This window comes from Patella vulgata, chromosome 1 (genome assembly GCF_932274485.2).
Source record: "Patella vulgata chromosome 1, xgPatVulg1.2, whole genome shotgun sequence".
Taxonomy (NCBI): domain Eukaryota; kingdom Metazoa; phylum Mollusca; class Gastropoda; family Patellidae; genus Patella; species Patella vulgata.
In genome coordinates, this window is record NC_065879.2 from 78263444 (window position 1) to 78286281 (window position 22838).

The 22838-nt window shown below is 38.8% G+C and overlaps 1 protein-coding gene across 1 annotated transcript; it reads right to left on the bottom strand.

The window, feature by feature from the left end:
* Window positions 1–1688: 1688 nt before the first annotated feature.
* Window positions 1689–21209, bottom strand: LOC126810780 (uncharacterized). The gene is made up of 10 exons (XM_050536050.2): window positions 20342–21209; window positions 13380–13584; window positions 12967–13120; window positions 11699–11918; window positions 10584–10646; window positions 9250–9341; window positions 7933–9032; window positions 6737–6954; window positions 3205–3422; window positions 1689–2726 (listed from the first exon to the last, which is right to left on the bottom strand). Exons 1-10 carry the CDS (start codon window positions 20543–20545, stop codon window positions 2714–2716), a joined length of 2487 nt encoding a protein of 828 aa, XP_050392007.1. The 5' UTR covers window positions 20546–21209; the 3' UTR covers window positions 1689–2713.
* Window positions 21210–22838: the final 1629 nt, after the last annotated feature.

A 22838-nucleotide genomic window follows, 5' to 3' on the forward strand; every position in this document is an offset into this window, starting at 1 on the left:
ATGATATTTTAGGTCCTAAATCGACGATTTTAGTCGAAAAGTATACTGTGAAAATTTTGAGAAGTATTTATTCTGCTGTTTTCATTTAATGAAATTGAATAGATGGAGTTAGTTTTTGTGTGTATACCAGATGTGAAACAGTTGGATATGGTGGCCATTCAGGGCAGAGATTTATTCTCGAGGTATGAAGTAGATGGATCGATGTGTGCAGACTGGACTGTGACGAGTTTATGAATAAGTCTTGGCGTGATAGGAAGAGTTGTGTTATTGACTGGCTGTTCATATTGTGAGGTCTACTCAACACTGATAAAAGCAGTCAGATGTTGAGTAAAATATAAAACAAGGAATACGAAACGGAAGAATGCCACAGGCATGCAGAAAAAACATCTGAATTTACTTGTTAAAAGTACCAATCTGATCAAAACACAGATCCTATTTCGTTTCGTTTTTTATAGTTAAAAATTTCGTTTTATTTGTCTGTACTCCACTAGGATCTGGAAGAGTTGTAAAACAACAGGCGTTCTTGATGGGGTGAGGGATTAGCCAATGAAACCATCTTGGCGTGCATAAACCACTAGAAACGTCAACGCTGATTGGTTGATCAATGTCTGAAGTCATGGGGTCAAAAGCCGCTCGTACGACCACTGACACGACCTTCCAGTACAATCGGTCAGATCTCCGTGTAGTGTAGCCATCGAAAGTATTAAAAAAAACGAAAAGCCGGGTCAAAAGCCGCTCGTACGACCCCTGACGCGACCTTCCAGTACAACCGGTCAGACCTTCATGTAGTGTTTTCATCGAAAGGATTAAAAAAAAAAAAAACGAAATATAGATCCGTATTTTAATCAGACTGGAAATATACAGAGATTCATAAACAGTTGTCTTAGAAGTATCTTAGTATAAGATGGTCAGATCGCGTCGCAACTGCGGGAAAGAATAAACCCAAAAAATATTCGTGGCTCCACCAAAAGGAAATGTGTAAAGATTCATGCATTTTCTCATATCACACGTTGATTGTTCGGCGTCATACAAGAATGAAACATACTGATATTGAGAATGCTTCTGGTGGGTGTAGTATATTCGTCACCTGGTAATGGAGAGTTAAGCAACTTGTGTAAACCAATTAAAATACGGATTAAATTGTTTTATTAGTTGGGAGGTCAGGAGCTCGATCCCGGTGTTGGCTCGTAAGTCTGTAATTGGGTCAAGGGGCGTGGTTTCGAATCCCAAGCTTGTGGCGTGACAAACAATAGGGTCAGTTGAATTTTCTCCGCAGTCCTCCGAGCGAGTGTATTATTGAAATACTATTGTACCGAATGCTATAGCTGAAGTGACCTAGTTTGTATTGGATCTCTCTCTCTCTCTCTCTCTCTCTCTCTCTTTCCTGGTTGTACGTGACAAGGAGTAGGGTCGCCAGTCCAACCTCGTGAAGTTTCTCCGGGACCACCGGTTTCCCCCACTGCTAACGACCCTACGCGAAAGCGAATAATTGATATAAAATTGAACCATATATGTTGGTTCCGGAATGACCTGGTTTGTGTCGAGTGGACGTTAAACCCCATCTCTCTCTCTCTCTCTCTCTCTCTCTCTCTCTCTCTCTCACTCTCCCCCCTCTCTCTCTCTCTCGTGCTCGCTGGTGACCGTTCGCCAATGTCGATTGTACAGATAAGACAGACATTAAACCCATTTCAATGCTTTAATACTAAATATACATCATATATAGCACGTACAGTTAGAAAGTTGGAACAATTATCATTATGTATAGAAAATATATTTACTGTAAATATGACGAGTATAAACGAATACGAAACCTAAGACATTTAGGTCCTCACAAAAACCTTTAGTTTAAAATGAGGTTTTTTTAATTTGTTGGTCGTTTCCTCGAAACTAAGACGACAATTTTAATATGTTGTCCCGAAAAAAACAAAATTCAAATTAATCTGAGCATATTGTCAAATATTAAAACATTACAATCGACATATTAAATTATACTATAATAATTGTATTTAAAGGAACGTGAGACAGATTCATGAAGTTGTAATAAAATTTTCAGAGGTTGTCTGTCTTGTTCACGGACATGCGTGGGTATAGCTACGTTAACAGTGGGTATAGTTTGAAACCCACGGACATGACAAGAGCGGGTTCAGGAATTATTGCTATTAAGGGAATGGGTACAGTGTTGTAAAAAAGAAGTGAACATATTTTTGACTTTATGCCAAGGTTGGAGGGACTTTCCCAAAATACAATACGTGGGCAATATATCAAGACATAGGCTCGATGATAAAGAATGAGAATACAAATCACTAAATAGGTCCTTCTTTTTTTTACGTGGAATTCCTGACTTATTGCGAAGTCTTTGTGATGCTCAATTTATTGTGTCCCGTATTACGTTAATTAAAGATTTTTTTTTGGTGGATATCGATTTAGGATCATAACTTATATATTTTATTTATCCGCGGTATTACCGACATCCTAAAACTGAATGTCCACTAAATCGTAAACATATAACCTCATGTGCGAACTCCAACAACAGAAGACCACCTCGTGGACTTTATCATGCCTCTGTATACAAGAATACGCTGTCTCGTGGACGTCTCCTATCACACCCTCTTTAGGAAAACAACAGTAATAAAGTTTGTAGATGGAATTATATTTGTTGAGTTATGTTAAAGTAGTCTGTATCCAGTCTCTGTATTTCCATACTTCAAGTTTATTATGATAGAACACTGTAAAATAGATGAACATGTCAAAGAAGCTAAAATGAAATCAAATGGCGTATAACGTCCTACTTTTTTCCGTGAACCGAACATTTATTCGGGCACCTAGACTACGTCCTACTCTTATTTTAAATTACAACATTGTTGCCCAGGATTCTTTAACATACTCGAACCTTGGGTTTTCGTGCTATCCGAAGGACTAGACAAGGTTCCCTGCCAAGCCCGTCGTCCTGTAGTTCAAGGAACTAAAATCTACTTGGTTTACTATTGAATTGAGTTGATCTGGTGTGCTACAAGCTCTGCACGATAACGTTTTTGTAGCGAACAATTACACTCAAGTTGACTTTTTTTCATTTTGTGGCTAGTGTCTGGAAATAGGAAAACACAATCTATTTATCGACGGGCGCCAAAGAAAATTAGTTGTTTTAATGCAAGATGCAAGAGTAATGAACCCTGAATTAAACTCTGAAATGTTAATTTTACTTACCATCCTGCACGGCCACCAGGTGGATCCCATTCCGCTAGAATTCTTATTAAAAATTCACCTTCGTGTGAGTCAGCCAAACAATATGGCACTAGTATATAACCCCCGGGGTCAAGGTCAAATCTAGCATTGACCTCTCTAACCTCTGCTTGACCATCCAACTGACCAACCATCTGCAATTTAGACAGGTGACGTTTATCATCTCTGTCTATATTCTTAGCCTGAAAGACAAGAATCTATACTTACTCAACTGGCAACGAAATCAAATCAAATGAGGTTTGACGTATTACTTTTCTAAAAGAAATTTGACTATAACAATATGAATTGCGTTTAACGTCCACACAAGCTATGTCAATTAGGAACTAACATATGATATAACTTCGATACTCCGCCAATGAACAGGTGTTTGAAGAAATCCTATGACATTCTGGACTAATATATAGTGCATGTATATCGTCAATAATTCACGTCTCCTTAAAGGACAACATTGGTGTCAGCCATTATCATGTGATAGAACTGGTTAAACACATTCCAAATAATTTAATTTTAACACAGAGATCATTGCTACGACAGATGCGTGACGAAGATTTCAAGAAACGGAAGTGACGAAGCAGAAGGAATTCACGAGGAACCAGCGATTTCTGCTCACTGGTAATTCCTTCGAAGACCAAATGTTATATGAGACCGTGAAAGGATATCTGACAATTCAAAAAGATAACTGAATGTCACTAGGTAAGAGAAAACGAGAAAAATAGAAATAGTCCGTACAATCCACTGTTTTTATTCATTCTATACTTAATAAAAACAAGATAATGCATGGACTGATTCTAGGTTTCCGTTTTCACTTATCTAGTGACAGTAAATTCCTAGTATTTTATCCTACTTTCATCTGTCAATGACAGTTCTATCTTTATCAACGAGGGTGATATCGCACACAAATATTTCCTAAGAAATGTGTTAAAAGAGGCGATCGTGTTTGCGAGACTAGCACAACATAGGGTAGGATGAGAGGGTGATAAAATAAACTCACAGTCGACATACTGTAGCTAACACAACCCAATTTAGTAGACTTAAATGCTCTTGGATTTGAACTTTCCCATAATAGTCAAGGCGCTGAATTGACATTCAGGTAGTTTAAGATGACCTCTTTCGAATAAGAGTGGGACACACGCGATTTGACCTTATTTTTAGCAGCCATTTTGAATTCATTGTGAGATTTTGGCTATTTGAGATACACGATGTGATAGAATAATGACCCAAGAGTCGAAATCAATGTTTAGCACCCATTGAATTCATCAGGAGTACTTGTACAAGTTGAAACTTGTTGGATATAATATATACCAGTCTAAAATTCAATGAACGGAGCATTTCAGCGAAATTCTTCTAGTTTTTATATCATGTCGTGAAGCTGGAATAGGCAAAATCCCACATTTCAGAAGCGGCCATTTTGCATCCAGAACCTAATTAACATTTTAGTTTAATCAGATTGAGATATGTGCCAGTCATTAATAGATGAGTTATTTCCTACAAGTCGTAAACCAGTTAAAGGATATGGTCAACATGACTGGGTTGGCAATGTCGGGATGAACCAGCAATGGGCCAGGGTGGGGATAGATATGGTGGAGGGGTGGGAAGAAGAGAACTGACCACTTCAAACAATTGAATTTGCAAAGGAGTGCTACTACTCATGTTGCAGTGGTTAATAGTGAGTGTTCGTTAGTTAGTGGGATCCATCGTCCAGTTCAACCTTAGACAGAATTCTGCTTTTGTTTCAATATTTCGCTCGTTCGTTTGTGGTACTGTCTACAGTAGAATCTGCATTAAGCAGCCACCCAAGGGAATTTTCACAACTGACCGCTTAACAGGGGTGGCCTCTTAATAAAATCTCGTTGCTTTTTGTACGGACATAAATTAAATATTACGCTTGGATGCATTGGAAGCGGTAAATTTGGCCGTCGCTGAATCTTGCGCCGAACGAAAATTCTTTACTCAAATCTCGGACATAACTTAACGGGAGTGGCCTCTTAATAAAATCTTGCTGCTTTTTGTGCTGACAAATTAAATATTACGCTTGAATGCATTGGAAGCGGTAAATTTGACCGTCGCTGAATCTTGCACCGAACGAAAATTCTTTACTCAAATCTCGGACATAACTTCTGTAAACTTGTCATTTTGTACCAACCTTCGATACTACTGTCTACCATTGTGATGCATTCGATAATATTTATCCATTTTTGTGAAGAAAATCGATGAATTAATTTTATTTTATCAAAAAAGCACATGAACAAAAAAACATCGCTAATTTTATCACCTATTTACAGGGGGTGTGACTCTGTATGTAATATTATAGGAGGCGCTAAGAGAGATACTAGATGATCGTGACAAAACTCGGTACTTTTATTTTATTCAATCAGTATCAAATAATGTGTCGTTACGCGTGAAAACAATGATCAGGTTAGTCGTTTAATAAAACAAAAGATTAATTAACAGATAATCCCGGGTTGTTATTTTTACATTTCTTTTTACCTGATCAGTGGGGGTCCAGTTAATTAACTACTACTCACGGGATTAGCGGGGGATGTTTTGTTGAATTTATTAGTAAAATAGTGACCGCTGGCCGCGTTAGAGGAGTGACCGTTGAATAAAGAGATGAAACAACAGAATTTCTACGGGGGGAATTTATCGTGACCGCTTACAAGGAGATGTCGCTGAATAGGAGTGGCTGCTCATACAGATTCTACCCTTTCATCGAGGGTGATACCCAGCCAAGACAGAAGTGTGTTCGTTCGCGGGCCTTAACGTCGGCTTACATCGAGGGTGAATCAAGACAAGCCAAAAGTGTGTTAGTTCGTTCTTGGTTCTTAACGGCTGCTTCCACTACAGGGTAATATTGCAAACAAGAGAAAGGTGTGTTCGTTCGTTCTTATGGGATTAACACCCGATTCCAGCGAGTGTTATATCCAGCCAATACACAGGAGTGTTCTTCTTCTATTAGTGTTTAACGTCCGCTGCCACCGATGGTGATATCGCATCGCAGACAAGTTGTCTTATTTTATTATGCTTAGCGCATGCGCGCGCAGGTGCTTTCCTGAGTATCCAGAGTACCCGGAGTAAACCTATGCGATTCAGAAGGTGTCCTATCTCCAAACCACATACACTCACACCAGGGATCGAAACCACGAGGTGACCGGCCCGCTAGACTCTAGATCACTAGTCCATCCCAACACGGGGGGTTGGATGGCTGAATGGTTAGCGTGCGCGCGCTGTATCATAAAGTCTGTCATTGAGTCGACTGGCGTGGTTTCGAATCCCCGGTTGTACGTGACAAGGAGTAGGGTCGCCTGTCCAACCTCGTGGGTTTTCTCCGGGTCCTCCGGTTTCCTCCCACTGCTAAAGACCTCTATGCGCAAGCGAATTATTGAAATAAAATTAAACCATATGTTAGTCCCGAAATGACCTAGTTTGTGTCGAGTGGACGTTAAACCCCATTTCTCTCTCTCTCTCTCTCTCCATCCCAACACCCGCTAAATATTACCTTATATAGACAAAAACCTATTGGAAGTAGCAGACTGTTGGCTGTTGATGGTCCGTGACGATAGTCCTGCAGTAACGATATAACCACGTGACGTTTACCATTCATCCTCGGAGTTAAATTAGGATCGACAATGTCATTAGTTCTTGTGATAGAGAAGAGTATTCTGGGACTTCTAGAGTGGGCATCCATATCTGCTCTTGATACTCCCTGTCTATCTCCTATAAATTAAACAAAGAAAACTCGTGTTAGATAAATACCTTGAATACGATCTAGAGTACATATCAATACGTGTTTTATGGTAGCGCCTCTGTCAAGCTAAAGTGACTACACTGTCTGGCGTATGCCCGTCTTCATTATTCCGGTTGGTGCAAATAATTAGGACGTTAAACCTAACTGATATACAGTAAAGCAAGAAAATGATGCGTGTAAGAGATTTAGCGTGTAGGATATTTAGCGTGTAAGATATTTAGCATATAAGATATCTAGCATGTAAGATATTTAGAGTGTAAGATATTTATGCATATAATATATTTAGCGTGTATTATATTTAGCATATAAGATATTTAGCATGTAGGGTATTTAGCATGTAAGATATTTAGCGTGTAAGAGATTTAGCGTGTATGATATTTAGCGTGTAAGATATTTAGCATGTATGAGATTTAGCGTGTAAGATATTTAGCATGTAAGATATTTAGCGTGTAAGATATTGAGCATGTAAGATATTTAGCGTGTAAGATATTTAGCGTGTAAGATATTTAGCATGTAAGATATTTAGCGTGTATGATATTTAGCGTGTAAGATATTTAGCATGTGAGATATTTAGAGTGTAAGATATTTAGCGTGTAAGATATTTAGCGTGTACGATATTTAGTGTGTTAGAGATTAAGCGTGTACGTAAAAGAAACCTTGGCAGTTGACAATTCTATGACGAGTAGGGGGAAACGCCTCGGTCTGGTCATTTTCCTTAGCGTGCATGGTAAATACAAACTATTCTATGATCCACGCATTCCATTCAATTCGTTTGCAAATATATCTCTTGTGCCGATCTACGCTGAATTCCACTTGACTATAGCCCACATTATGACTGTTAAAGTATATTCGGATAATCATGGCGTTATATAATAACCGAAAACATTTGCGTTTTTAAACTTTAAATTTCTTGGTGAGCCGAATAGTATACGGTTCACTCTACTTACTTGTCCAACAATCTTTATGTTCAAACAAAATCCTCCATCTTCCCTGACATTTAAAAAAGTCGGTTTTTGTGGCAAGAAAATGGCTTTGGGTCAGAGATCCTATTGAACCCTCCGAATTATTCCTTGGTGCTCCCGGGGCTGGGGCACTGCGGGGTCGCTGAGCGTCATCACCGGTTTGTCCTGATTGAAAATGGAGGGAAATTTCCGAAGCGCTAAAAACACTGTCTTGGTCTTGCACCATATTTGTCATACGTCCTTTAACACGCACTTGTCCGTCTTTACACTGCATGGCACCGTTCTTTGTTACCGTGGCAACACAACTTGAAATGGGCAACGTTTCATCACGACTCTTTAAATCCTTCATATTACTGTTCACATCCTCGTTCCTGGGCAGCGTTTCGTTAGTGTTCGAATCTTTACGAACGGCCTTCTTAGACATACTGTTGCTGCTTTTTGAATGTCGGAAATTCATTTTAAATTTGGAATGGTGAGATCGAGTGTTTTCACTGTTCAAAGGGTCGGTTTTAATAGATTCGTCAATTTCCGTCTTACTTGAAATTTCTAAACGGTGGTAATCGTTATTTAGCGACGAACCGTGCTTTGTCACACTGTGCAGACCCTTTGAAGCATTGTCTTTAAGATTCAAAGATTCTCTGTGATCGACAGCTAGCTCATTCTTAGAATTGTCCACCTTGCGCGAATGTCTAGCTTCTCGCACAGCTAAATGACTTATATTTGTAAAGTTCTTGCTTTTGTTTCTGTAACCGAAACACGTGGACGGCGCAACTTTCAGATTTGGTTGTGCTTGTTGTTTCGTATCAATTGTATAGCGCTCCCGGGTCATTCCAGACTTGCTAGAATCATTTGGATCGGGTACCGATTCGTTCGGGCGAACACAGAATCCGTTTTCTTGACGATACTTCCGTTCAAGTCTCAGACCATCCGTCGTGAATGGTTCAGTACTACTAATTACAAATACACCCCCAAAATTACACCGGAAGTCCTCCATTGTTAACCAATATTCATCGTCTTCCTTTCTGGACAATGGGCGGAAATTCTCTTTGAAATCGGAATTGATCGTGTTCCAAGATTTAGAATCTCTGAAAAAAAAAGATGGCCCAAATTAAATAACATATGATATTTATACATATTTATTTTTCCTTAAAACGCATCAAACACTCAGCGTATTGCTTTGATCTAACAGACATTTTAGTCCTAAGCCAATCAAAATAGAGTATCCTTAAAAAAGTTTAGTTATACTTCTTGTACAAAGTAAAACTACCATAACAGTAAATAAATTATAAAAATCTAACTTACAGTTCTGAGAACCGACCGATCCATTTTGGTTCTTTAGGAAAAGGACATTTTATTCTCACCATGTCTATACTTCTTCGATCTGTCATCGGGAACTACAACAAAATATTCATAAATAATAATAATAGTAATAATATTGGTATAGCGCCAAATCCACAAAAATGAAATGAAATGAACTGGGGTTTAACGTCCTGCTGTTTTGCTCCGAACAGCGGCCCTACGGCGTACCCTTATATCGAATTCCAACTGTCAAGGGATCTTTTACGTGCACACCAGGGATCTAACACCCGACCTCCAGGCTAGCGAGCCAGCGTCTTACCAACTTAGCCACCGTGACCCCCCGCCCCCAAATCCACAAAAGGTACTCATACCTTTAATGAATGTATAAGTTCTATGTAATTTTGTATTTTTAAAATGTGAAAAAAAGTGGGTTTAAGCGTCCTACTTTTCTGCACATATAAAGAAGGGCACCAAGCCACGGCGACCCCCTCCGTGTTTTCATTGGCGATTTAAGACCCATTGAAAAAACATCCAGATGGTAAGCAAAACTGGTTCCGGTAATATACAAAATATAAAACCAATTAAAAAAAAAATGAAATGAAATAGGGTTTAACATCCTATTCTTCCCCATCGATTGGGATAATGAAGTGGGGGTATGCCTGCAGTGTGTTATGGGGAACATTTCGCTGAGACAGCGGCGCTACAGCCTACTCTTATATCGAATTCCAACTGTCAAGGGCGCTTTTACGTGCATGCCAACGTGTACACAGGACCTCGGTCTTTGGCACATCCGAACGACTAGACACTGTCTTTGCCAGGGCCTCCGTCCTGCACTATTGACAACGGGAAACCTCGTTGGAAAATCCCAGGGAATTTTCCATACCAACAACGGGATCGAACTCATACTAAACTTAGGTTGCATGTCTACAGTTAGCTCCACTTGAGCACAAGCACTAAGCTAGTTGGCCGACATTTTAAGTCCTAAATCGACGATTTTAGTCGAAAAAACTAAGTATACTTCGAGAATTTTGAGAAATATTTATTCTGCTTCCATTTAATGGAATCGAATAGGTTTATTTAGTCTTCGTGTGTATGACAGATGTGAAACGGAGTAGAACCGCATTACAAAACAATATACGAAGTTTTGGATATGGCGGCCATTCAGGACAGAGATTTATTCTCGAAGTATGAAGTAGATGCATCTCTGTATGCAGAATGGATCGAACTGTGACCAAGCGCCGTACGAATTGACAAACCCTAGCGGAACATGTAATTTGTAGTAAAATAATAGAAATGTCTTGTATATATGAACAGATATGTTTTAAAAGTGGGCCCACCTTTGTAACGGCTGTGATTAGATGTAAATATCGTTTAGAATCATCACAAACATCAAACGATTCCTGTAACAACAAATACAAGTATTATATAAAATTAACGGATCGCCAACGCCAATCAAACTGGCGTACGGACATGACATCAACCAATCACAGTATGTCTTCGTTGTCAGATAATAAGTGACTCCATTTTCTCCGATAATCAGAATATAACTTTAGAATCTGCAACAAACACATTTAAAGAGGAAGTATGTAAGATGTATAGTTACGAATTTAAGACCCAGTCAGCTACTGACGGTAACAAACACATTTAAAGAGGAAGTATGTAAGAGCTAAATATGTCTATATTGCAGACCTATTTTAGGGTTTAGGGTATAAATTATTATTTAAACATTTATTTTCAAGACAAGCCCATAATCAACTCTCTAGGTTATCGAATAGCCGAGATATTAAATGGATTAAAACATCCGAGCCATTTAATAATTTAACGTTAAAATGGATAATCGAGACTTGTGTATTGTCGTAGCAACGATACTTGACAATTCGCTCGGAATAAAGCAATTTAATTGAAATTTTCAATATATTCATTTTTTCATTAAAGATACATTATGGGAGATTCGGTAACGAGTTGGCAGTTCTCACTATAATAGTTAAAAACTAGATAATGTAAAGGCAATTTGGTGAAAATTTCATTCAAATTGATCCACTATGAACCGAGAACTAAGCGACTGAAATTCCCATAAGCCTCGGTCATCATTACTAAAGTCAGTACGATAAACAGCATAGTCTCGATTATCCATTTAATCGTTTAATAGAGAAGGAAAGTTATGCAGTAAATCGGCTTACAATCCACTAAAGATCGCATGCTAGCGCTGCCATCTAGAGTTGATTATGGCCTGGATAGGTTAATTAATGTCTAATTAATAATTGAGATAACATTTCAGGCCTAAAGAAAGACCTGTAATAGGCAGATTTAGCTCTTGCATAATGTATGTTTAACATTCTCTTATATAATACATCTTTAACACCATAACATAAATAACATTTAGATTATCTCGTACAAACGAATAAAAGACTTAGTTCGATAAAAGCCGTACAAAGTTATAAATCATACTTACTCTTTGAAATTCATCAAAATCAAAAGCCGATGCTGTTAACCTTTTATTGTTTCTCCAACAAATCATCATAGAGCGGTTTATATTAGATTTATAGAGTACGTGAAAGAGGTTCTCGGGTGGGTTAACATCCGGTGTATAGAACTCACAAACGGCACCAGTTAGGTCAGTTAAAGCATCCAGTATATTACCATATTCAACAGCTTGAAAAGTCTTTTTACATCTACAAAATCAAAATGACGTTTTTATACAGTAAGAAATCAAAATGGCGTTTTATACAGTAAGAAATCAAAATGGCGTTTTTATACCGTAAGCAGGGGATCACGTGGCTAAGTGGGCAAGACGCTGGCTCGCTAACCTGGAGAGCGGGTGTTCGATCCCTGCATTGGCCGAGAAAGTTCATACAGATTTTCCGGCGTGGTTTCCCCTTGTCAGTGATGCAGGACAGAGGCCTGACAAGGACAGCTGTCTAGTCGTTCTGATGGGACGAAAAACTTAAGTTCCGTGTACATATTGGCGTGCACGTAAAAGAACTCTTGGCAGTTGGAATTCGGTATAAGAGTAGTCCGTAGCGCCGCTGCCCGGGCAAAATTTCCCTCATAGCACACTGTATGGCATATGCCCGTCTTCATTAGCCCAGTTTAGGAGCAGAACAGTAGGACGTTAAACCCCATTTCATTTCATTTATCCCGTCAGCAATCAAAATGACTTTTTTATATAGTAAGCAATCCAAATGGCTTTTTTATATAGTAAGCAACTGGTAGTTGTTAACAGTAAGCAATCAACATGGCATTGGATTACAGTAAACCACCAAAATGGTAGTTGTTTACAGTAAGCAATTAACATGGCATTGGATTACAATAAGCAACCAAAAATGCCATTGGATTACACTAAGCAACCAAAATGGTAGTTGTTTACAGTAAGCAATTTATAATGGTAGTTGTTTACAGTAAGCAACCAAAATAGCGTTTGTTTACAGTAAGCAACACAAATGGTGTTTAATTATAGTAATCAACCATACTAGTAGTTGTTTATAGTAAGCAACCAGAATTGTGTGATTTTCTTTATGGTAAGCAACCAAAGTAAAGATAAATGTCGTTTCTTTACACTAAGCAATAAATATTAGTTCCTCTTATATTACGATTGCTTGAAGCTTCTATTGATTGTAAATCACTTTTTTTAAAATCTTTATAAAAAAGTATTAATACTAATAATTTTTCACACACAAACTCCCACAAAAAATTATGGATGCGCATGGCGGCATTACTTACTTGGCATAAGCTTTTTCTACCAGTGGAGCCCAGAATTCTGGTGGTGAACCAAAAGCCGAACAGAAGAAATAAGTATCGTTAAGTATGGGTAAAAAGTCGTCAGTTATAACCTCCACCCAGTCGCCAAATCTCCACAGATTGAAATGAAAAGCACCTGCAATGAATTTGACATTTTACTTACCAAACATCAAAACAAACATCTCATTTAATTCAAGTATATATAGGGGGCTGCGCTTGCTTAGTGAGTGGGGCGCTGTATGACGGAGGGTTTGGCAAGTACAGCGTCTAGTCGTTCAGATAAGACGACACGCCAACCGAGGTCACTTCTATGGTTTATCCATAAAATTGTGTCAATCAATGGTTTATCCATAAAATTGTGTCAATCAAAGAAGAAAGTAATTTATTAAACCTACCTATATATTTACTATCAAAGTTCTGTTCAAAATTCCTGTAACCTGGGATTATCCTCTCCATTAATTTTAATCCCAGACTAACGACATTTACAGCACCGTGGAACCAGCCCCGCTGTTTCCAAGTCTTCCAGGGAAAATCCTCATTACAGACGCCGCCCACTCCAACTAAAACGGGACTTGTTCCGTCGCCAGTTTTTACTATCTCCTGAAGAAAAAACAGATTTGATTTTACACGCGTATAATTGACCAAACTGGCCAGCAGTAAATATTTGCTAGACCGCTTCCATCACTGAAAGGGGAAACACCGGGGTGGGTTAAATAGCTCCGAATATTAACTTATTTCTTCTGCAAATTAAATTATAAATCAATGTTATAAATTATTAAAAAAAGAAATAAAGTTGCTTGAAGTATATTTGGATAAAAAAAATCCCATTTAGTGTAAATGAGTACATTAAATAGTCCGCGGAGGCGGTAAAAGGCACGAATTCTGCACGGGTCAGTTTGTATTACTATGTCCCTGTAAAAAATGTGCGTGTTATCAAAGCCGTATGATGTGACGCCACCCGTAGACCTATACAGCACGTGATCTTAGGTAATTTATCTTGTTCAGAGTTAAAAGAAGGCTATCGCATTACCACTGTGAAACAGATTTATAACGGACAGGGTCACAAAATTAGCATTTAAAGTCGCGAATTGGCATTTGCATTTATTTCAGGAATAATATCTAATATCTAGGGGATCACGTGGCTAAGTGGGTAAGGCGCTGGCTCGCTAGCCTGGAGGTCGGGTGTTCGATCCCTGCATTGGCCGAGAAAGTTCATCTCGATTTTCCGGCGTGGTTTCCCCTTGTCAGTGATGCCCTCCGACAAGGACAGCTGCCTAGTCGTTCGGATGGGACGAAAAACCGAGGTCCCGTGTACACATTGGCGTGCACGTAAAAGATCCCTTGGCAGTTGGAATTCGATATAAGAGTAGGCCGTAGCGCCGCTGCCCGGGCAAAATTTCCCTCATAGCACACTGTATGGCGTATGCCCGTCTTCAATTAGCCCAGGTTAGGTGCAGAAGAGTAGGACGTTAAACCCCCATTTCATTTCATTTCATTTCTAATATCTAATTGCTCATAGATGTATTATTTAAGAGATAAATCTGCCTGTTGCGTGTTTTTACTTTGGCTTCAAATGTTATAACATTTATTCACATGACAAGTCTAATCAACTCTTTATACCGCTTTTATAGGGAATACGTCGGATGTGAGGTTTGTATGAGCCTAATTGGTTTATAACACTTCAAAGTCTTGGGGAATAGATTCTAACAACCTGTCTTTCTACCTGAATAACGAGCTATTTCTTATTCGCGAATAACAAACCACGAACTCTGGCCTCTCATTTTTTATTGTGACTTGACGTAATTCATTAAAGAGTAGCTGCATGTTTAATGATATTTATTTTTTATAAAACAAAAGTAACAATGCCGCTTAAAATATACATATACATAAAAATACAATAACATCCTGCCACAATCTGCTAACCGTAACTATATAAACACACTAGTTACCATGGTGATAATAAGCGCTGTAGGACGAACTGCGACAATCACTCGCATTTGCAAACATATATATAAATATATTTAAAGCGACATATCGTCAAGCCAAAATTATGTGTCCCCTTAAAATTGTGTACTTCTTTGTCAGATTGCGGGACAGATATGCGATGCATTTTCATATAGACTACACCTGGCACGACTTCCGGTATGGGGCGTTCACATTTTTGGACGAATATCTGTGATAAGAGGGAATAAAATTTGGCTTAAAGTCTGCTATCTGCACCAAGCGGGATAATATAGACGGACATACGCCAGACAATGTGCTGTCGGGGAAATCTCGTTCAGGCCATGGCTTACTTTTATTTGGGAATCAAACTGGCATGAGTTACTTCACGTTAGCTGTTTGTAACATCCGAACGACTAGACGAGGTTCCTTGTCAGATCATCTAGATATGTGAGTCGGCGCCTTACTCACTGAGCCACCGTGGCTCCTCGACAAATCTATGTCAGTCCTTTATAGAAGTGAGGCACATACACATGGTTGCCTTGAAAATTTTTTTATAAATCTAAGCACTGAATTATTCAGTCCCGCTATTTTATTTCACTTGATATTTCAAATGGAATGGGTGTAATCAATAATCTGTCCCGTGGGTCTCATCGACTGGTATCACGTGACTAACACTCACCATATACCTTACAGTGAACATTGATGCATTATTTGTGGGGGGGCCACGTTGGCTCAGCCAGTACAACGTGGCGGACTTCAATTCCGTGTCTTTCGATTGGTCAGACGACTGGGTGTCCACTAATGCAAGTGACAGTAATTCGGTTCATCTCGTTCTTTTCCACTGTATTTCCCCCACATCTGACACGCCTTGTTGAAATGAAATGGGGTTTAACGTCCTACTTTTCTATCTGGGCCCGGTTCCTAGAAAATTCTTAAAGTAAGCAAAAAGTCATGCTTTACTTTTTTTTACGTAAGAAACTTATAAAAATACCGTCCCTAGAAAATTCTCAAGACCATTCTTACGTAAGCACAAGTCAAGTATAAGTCTAAGCACATTGTGACTGGTAAACTGAGACTACGATGCTCTTTAACGTCATAATAACAACTTTGGTATGCGAATTACGTCATAAATATGTCGTCTGCTTCATTGGCGTCATATATATGGTTGATTTAGATGCATTTGACATGTCCCCTATACACGTATATAATGTACCACAAGATAAAAAAGGAGACACATACAAACTAACTGAATAATTGTGAGAGCGCCTGATCTTAAAGTAGCCTGTGTGTTTGTAGCCTATTGTTTACTAATTGGCAAATAAATAAAATGGTTTCAGGGTAGAAGCGAAATTTTCTATAGGCCCCCTAGCATTCTTAATTTCTCCTGGAGAAGGATTTTCTCTGTCTTGTAATAGTCTCTTTGGTATCAAAAGGTGTCGGAAATGCCGTCGAATAACTCTACGGTCAGCCATCTTTTTCAAGCAGAAACAGACTTAAGGTTGGTAAGCAAGCCGTATACCTTGCTTGGGACTTGTGCTTAGATTGACTTTGTTTAAGAACGAAGTTGTGCTTACGTTTTTTCTTGGAACGCATAATAACGTTCTTGTGCTTACAATGAAGTCTACTTAAAATCTAAGCACAAGAACGTTCTTAAGAATTTTCTGGGAACACAAAATAAGGCAAGTTTACTTAAATGCAAATTCTACTTAAAATCTAAGCACAAGAACGTGCTTAAGAATTTTCTAGGAATCGGGCCCAGGTGTTGCTTTCATACACTTACTACTACACCAATATTATCTTAGTCCCGAAATCAGTTAGCTCCTGTTTTCATTCTCTCACACGCCAAACCATTCGAGACTTTTATGTTTTTTCCTCTGGTTTTCCGGTTTCCTCCCACTTCTAACGGGCTACCCCTGAGTGAATGAATAACTTATGTTAGCTAAATTGGACGTTAAACTCCTGTTTTCACTCTTTGACACGCCAATCTACTTTTCCCTTGGGGTTTTCCGATTTCCTTCCACATCTAACGAGCTCCCCTCGAGTGAATCAATAACATCACTAACATCAATAACATAAAGAAATCACTTTGTTAATAGCGACGCTTACCACCCTATACCCAGTGTTTCTCTCTATACATATACGATTATTTCGGTGATATGTCTATTTAATTAATTATTGAGCGTATTAATTAAAATTAGTCGTCAATCGAGAGTTCAACGATTTGTCGTCTAATATAATATATGGATTAAGAGAGAGAGAGAGAGAGAGAGAGAGAGAGAGAAATGGGGTTTAACGTCCACTGGACACAAACTAGGTCATTTTGAGTAGGGGTCTTTAGCAGTGGGAGGAAACCGGAGGACCCGGAGAAAACCCACGAGGTTGGACAGGCGACCCTACTCCTTGTCACGTACAACCGAGGATTTGAAACCACGCCAGTCGACTCAATGACAGACTTTATGATAAAGCGCGCGCACGCTAACCATTCAGCCACCCAACTCCCCCGAGAGAGAGAGAGAGAGAGAGAGAGAGAGATATGTGGTTTAACGTCCACTCGACACAAACTAGGTCATTTCGGGATTAACATGTGGTTCAATTTTATTTCAATAATTCGCTTTCGGCGCAGGGGTCTTTAGCAGTGGGAGGAAATCGGAGGACCCGGAGAAAACCCACGATGTTGGATAGGCGACCCAACTCCTTGTCACGTACAACCGGGTAATCGAACCCACGCCAATGACAGACCTGATGATACAGCGCGCACACGCTAACCATTCGTCCTTCCAACCCCCTATATGGATTAAGACTAGTAATTATCTCTCCGTTGAAGTTTGTCTAGTATTATTTATAATATTCCAATTCTCTTAAAGGCAAAATACCACCCTTGTTGTAACTGAATAATATGTCCCAATCTTTATTCTGGTCAACAAATTGTACTATTTTACAATATTCCAATTAATTGATGATACAAATTTCATCTTAACACACCTAATTTAAAAAAAATTGGAAAAATTCAACTAAATGATTTGAAAAGCCTTACGTAAAGCTTTTCAAATGTGACTTGGATTTAAAAATATTTTTGAACCCTTTGGACAAGTAAAATAGGATTTAATGGATAATTTACACAACAGGTGGGACACTAACACATCTAGTACTTAGAATAAGGCTATTTTTTATTTTCTGGAGCTGTCAAGCCAGCAAGAGTGTTATTGTCCCTTTAATACGTACAACCATAATATAATATATGGATTAAGTCCAGTAATTCTCTGTCCGTTGTATGCGGTGTTAATTCCATGAAGTTTCATGGCCTATTACTTATATTTTAATATTCTAATGCTCCTTATCTGTTTAACCAGAAAAAAATGAAATGAAATGAAATAGGGGTTTAACGTACTACTGCTCGTATACTGGGCTAATGAAGACGGGCATACGCCATACAGTGTGCTTTTCGGGAAATTTGGCCCGGGCAGTGGTAATATGGCCTATATCGAATTCCAGCTGCCAAGGGATCTTTTACGTCCTGCATCACTGACAAGGGGAAACCACGTTGGAAATACCGATGAACTTTCTCGACCAGCGCAGGGATTGAACACGCGACCTCCAGGCTAGCAAGTCAGCGTCTTACCCACTTAGCCATCGTGGCTGCCCTAACCAGAAATAACCAAACAGGTCTCAATCATCTAATAAAAATATCAAACGGGACTCTATCTACACACGGTTTAAGGAATCTGGCGCGCGCCCAAGTCTTCCAGGGAAAATCCCCGTTATAGACTCCGCCGACTGCATCCAAAACGGGACTCGTTACGTCGCCAGTTTTTACCATCTCCCGAAGAAAAGCCAAATTTGATTTTCCAAGCATATAATTGACCAAACTGGCCAGCAGTAAATATTTGGTTGATTGTGTCTATAACTGAAAGGGGAAACACCGGCCGGGTTAAATAGCTCCGAGTTTTAAATTATTTTTTCTGCAAATTAAATTCTAAATCAATGTTATAAATTATTAGAAAAAGAAATAAAGGTGCTTGAAGTATATCTGAATAAAAAATATTTCCATTTAGCCTATATGGGTACATGAAATAGTGTGCAGAGGAGTTAAATGATTAAAAGACGCCAATTCTGTCCGGACCAGTTTGTATAACTACGTTCATGTAAACAATACTGGGCGTGGCATTAAAGGTCAGTCATCTTGTTCAGAGTTAAAAGAAGGCTTTCGCATCATTACCATTACTGAGAAATTGATAGGGTCACAAAATTTATATTCAAAGTCGCGATTTGGCATTTGCATAATTTATTTCAAGAAAATATTTAATCTTTAATTGCTTAAAGATGCATTATCCAAAAACTGAATCTGTCTGTTGCATGTCTTTGATTTGGCTTCAAATGTTATATAACTTAGTATTTAGATATTTATTCACATGACAAGTCTAATCAAATCTTCATAACGCCTTTATAGGGAATACGTCGGATGTGAGGTTTGTATGAGCCTAATTGGTTTATAACACTTCAAAGTCTTGGGAAATAAATTCTAACAACCTGTCTTTCTACCTGAATAACGAGCTATTTTTATTCGCGAATAACAAACCACGTACTCTGGCCTCTCATTTTTTATTGTGACTTGACGTAATTCATTAAAGATTATCTGCATGTTTAATGATATTTATTTTTTATAAAACAAAAGTAACAGCGCCGCTTAAAATATACATATACATAAAAATACAATAACATCCTGCCACAATCTGCTAACCGTAACAACTATATAAACACACTAGTTACCATGGTGATAATAAGCGCTGTAGGCCAAACTGTGACAATCACTCGCATTTGCAAACATAATTATATAAGCGACATTCCATCAAGCCTAAATTGTGTGTCCCCTTAAAATTATGCACTTTTCGTCATTCTGGACATTCAGGGACAGGTATGCGATGCATTATTATATACACCTGGCACGACTTCCAGTATGGGGCCTTCACATTTTTTGACTAATATATGTGATGAGAGGGAATGAAATTTGGTTTGTAGTCTGCTATCTGCACCAAGCGGGATAATATAGACGGACATAAACCAGACAATGTGCTGTGGGGGAAATCTCGTTCAGGCTACAGCTTACTTTTATTTGGAAATCAAACTGGCATGAGTTATTTCAAGTGCACGCTAACGTGTACGTTAGCTGTTTGTACCATCCGAAGTACTAGGCGAGGTTCCTTGTCAGATCCTCTAGATATGTGAGTCGATGCCTTACTCAATGCTCTTAATCTTTTTAACCAGAAAGAACCCAACCTGCCTCAATCAGCCAATAAAAATATCAAACAGGATTGACTGTTTCTAGTTTCTATATTCTACGCATGGTCCCCCCCCCCCCACACACACACACACACCCGGGGTTTTATCTAAATTAAAGCTAGGAAATAAAACTTACCATGGGTCTTTTGAAGACAGTTTTCTCATATTTATCATCCCCACTGTAGACATAGGTTAGTGACGACCAATCAGGGGGGAAGGAGGGGTCTGTAAATAGATCCGACGGCGATAGGTATCCCCGACTTCTTCTCTTCTTATAAATACTCTCGGCTATTTTACTGAAATCCTGGTAGGGGATTTCCCCTGTTCTTCTGTTAGACATTGTGAAATGCTCTTATGACGTCATAGTTTAAAATGGGGTTTTCCAATTTTTTTTTTTGACACGCTGCGATCACTTGTAAGTTTTGTGATGTCACAAATTACTCCAAAGAGATGTCGCATAGGTTTAAACTGAATGACATTTGTCACAAAGTTTTAAAGAATGTCCGAGAATAAAGTTATTCTGTTGTATCCGGATTTATTAATAATATCCTTTTTGTTTCTGGAAAACTATCTTTGTTTCTTGTTTTTTTGAGACATCCATATATAATAACATACCTCTGTTTGCTATCAAGACTATCGGATTCTCAAGTCTGAAAAAGAATCCTAACTAAAACAGACACAGAACATTGGCGTACATCTAATGGAGACTTCGGATTACTATCTCCTTGTTGTCTTGTTTTATTTTTAGACTTTCACATAATAGGCTATAATAAAATGTACCATAGTCTGAATGGGATTCTACTTAACAACGTCACAGAACATCGATATGGTGCACATGATGGTTATGAAGACGTAATTATTACGGCAACAAATAGTCACTACAACGTCAAAGATTATTAATCGACTAACGGGTCATATTGATTCTAGAAAAATCCACAGAACGAATCAGTCAAACTGTCAAACTCCATGACGTGTTTCCAACAAATCGCAGTCCATTGTGCACACCCTAAACTGCGATATTAACACTGATTAATGCAGCATTTAATCCAGTAATAGTTTCGATTTCTACCATTTGGTCTGTGTGTCCCCCATCTCAACAAAATTACATGCGGGAGTGATAATAGACGAATCTGAGCACCTGTTACCCAGTCGTTAATACGCGGTAATTATTATCATTTACAATTGTATACCTCAATATCGATTTGTTGCGTAATACGTATTCTATTTTGTCGTTCACACCCCTCGTGACGTCACAACACTATCAATACAACCATTATCTATCTCCACATGCTTATAACAAGTATTGATTTTTTTTTTTTACAAACTTTCCTTTTTACATTTTGTCCCTGAAAATAGAAAATAAATTTATCATCAATATTGCTTTGTTAGAGTCCAGTGGCGTGGGGATCGTTGTTGATTTTTCATGAAGAACAAAATAATTAAACATTCCAGTATATTCTGGCATTGAGTTACTGGATATGTTTGATGTCACCAGTTTACACATTGCTGTGTACATACATGTATATACTTTGTTTTTAGTTATATTTTCATATTTTATCTTGGCCGAGAAAGTTCATCCAGATTTTCCAGTGTGGTTTCCGCTTGTCAGTGATACAGGACGGAGGGCCTGACAAGGACAGCTGTCTAGTCGTTCAGATGGACGAAAAATCGAGGTCCCGTGTACACATTGGCGTGCACGTAAAAGATCCCTTGGCAGTTGGAATTCGATATAAGAGTAGGCCGTAGTGTCGCTGCCCGGGCAAAAGTTCCCTCATAGCACACTGTATGGCGCATGCCCGTCTTCATTAGCCCAGTTTAGGAGCAGAACAGTAGGACGTTAAACCCCATTTCATTTCATTTCATATTTTATCATTGCTTGATAATGACTAGAGAAGCCCAGTCGAAACGTCGCTCAGTAATAAACAGTAAGTGAATTCCATAGAATTGTGGCCTGTATTTCAGTTCAAATTCTAAATGCCATTGAAACAATTTACTCATTGACGTGCACGCAAGCAAATTCAAAGACGGGAACGCCGCTACCTGGGCAAAGGACACTCGGCAAACCTCGGCAGATTCCGTTACTTTACCCTAGATGTAGGGTACTGAAATCTGCTGAGGTTTGCCGAGTGGGGCAAAGGAGTGACGTGCCCACCCCTTGTCGCCAACACTGAAACACGTCCCTCTCCTCGTTAATAAGTCGATAATACGAATGCGCGAGAGTTGTATAAATTTTGGCTGGACAAATTATTAGTTTGTGAATTCCTTATTCCAAAGCTTCTGTATATTGAACTACCATGTATAAACAGTGCAGTTTACGACTAAACACAACGATCAGAGAGAGAGAGAGAGAGAGAGAGAGGCAGGGGGCAGGGGGGAGGGAGGGAGGGAGAGAGGCGGGGGCATGAATTCCTGGAGAAAGCAAGTATGCTACCATCAATAACCAACGTAATAACAAAGATATAACACCTCATTTCATTATATCCCGGCCAATCTTGACCAGAACAATCCCGAGGAGATTCGGACGGAAAGAGATGATTGTAAATCACTACACGACAGGTACATAAAGTAATAAGTCTAATGAAGTGAAACCGAATTGTCTATAATTATAATTATAGTAATGTAAAACAAATCTC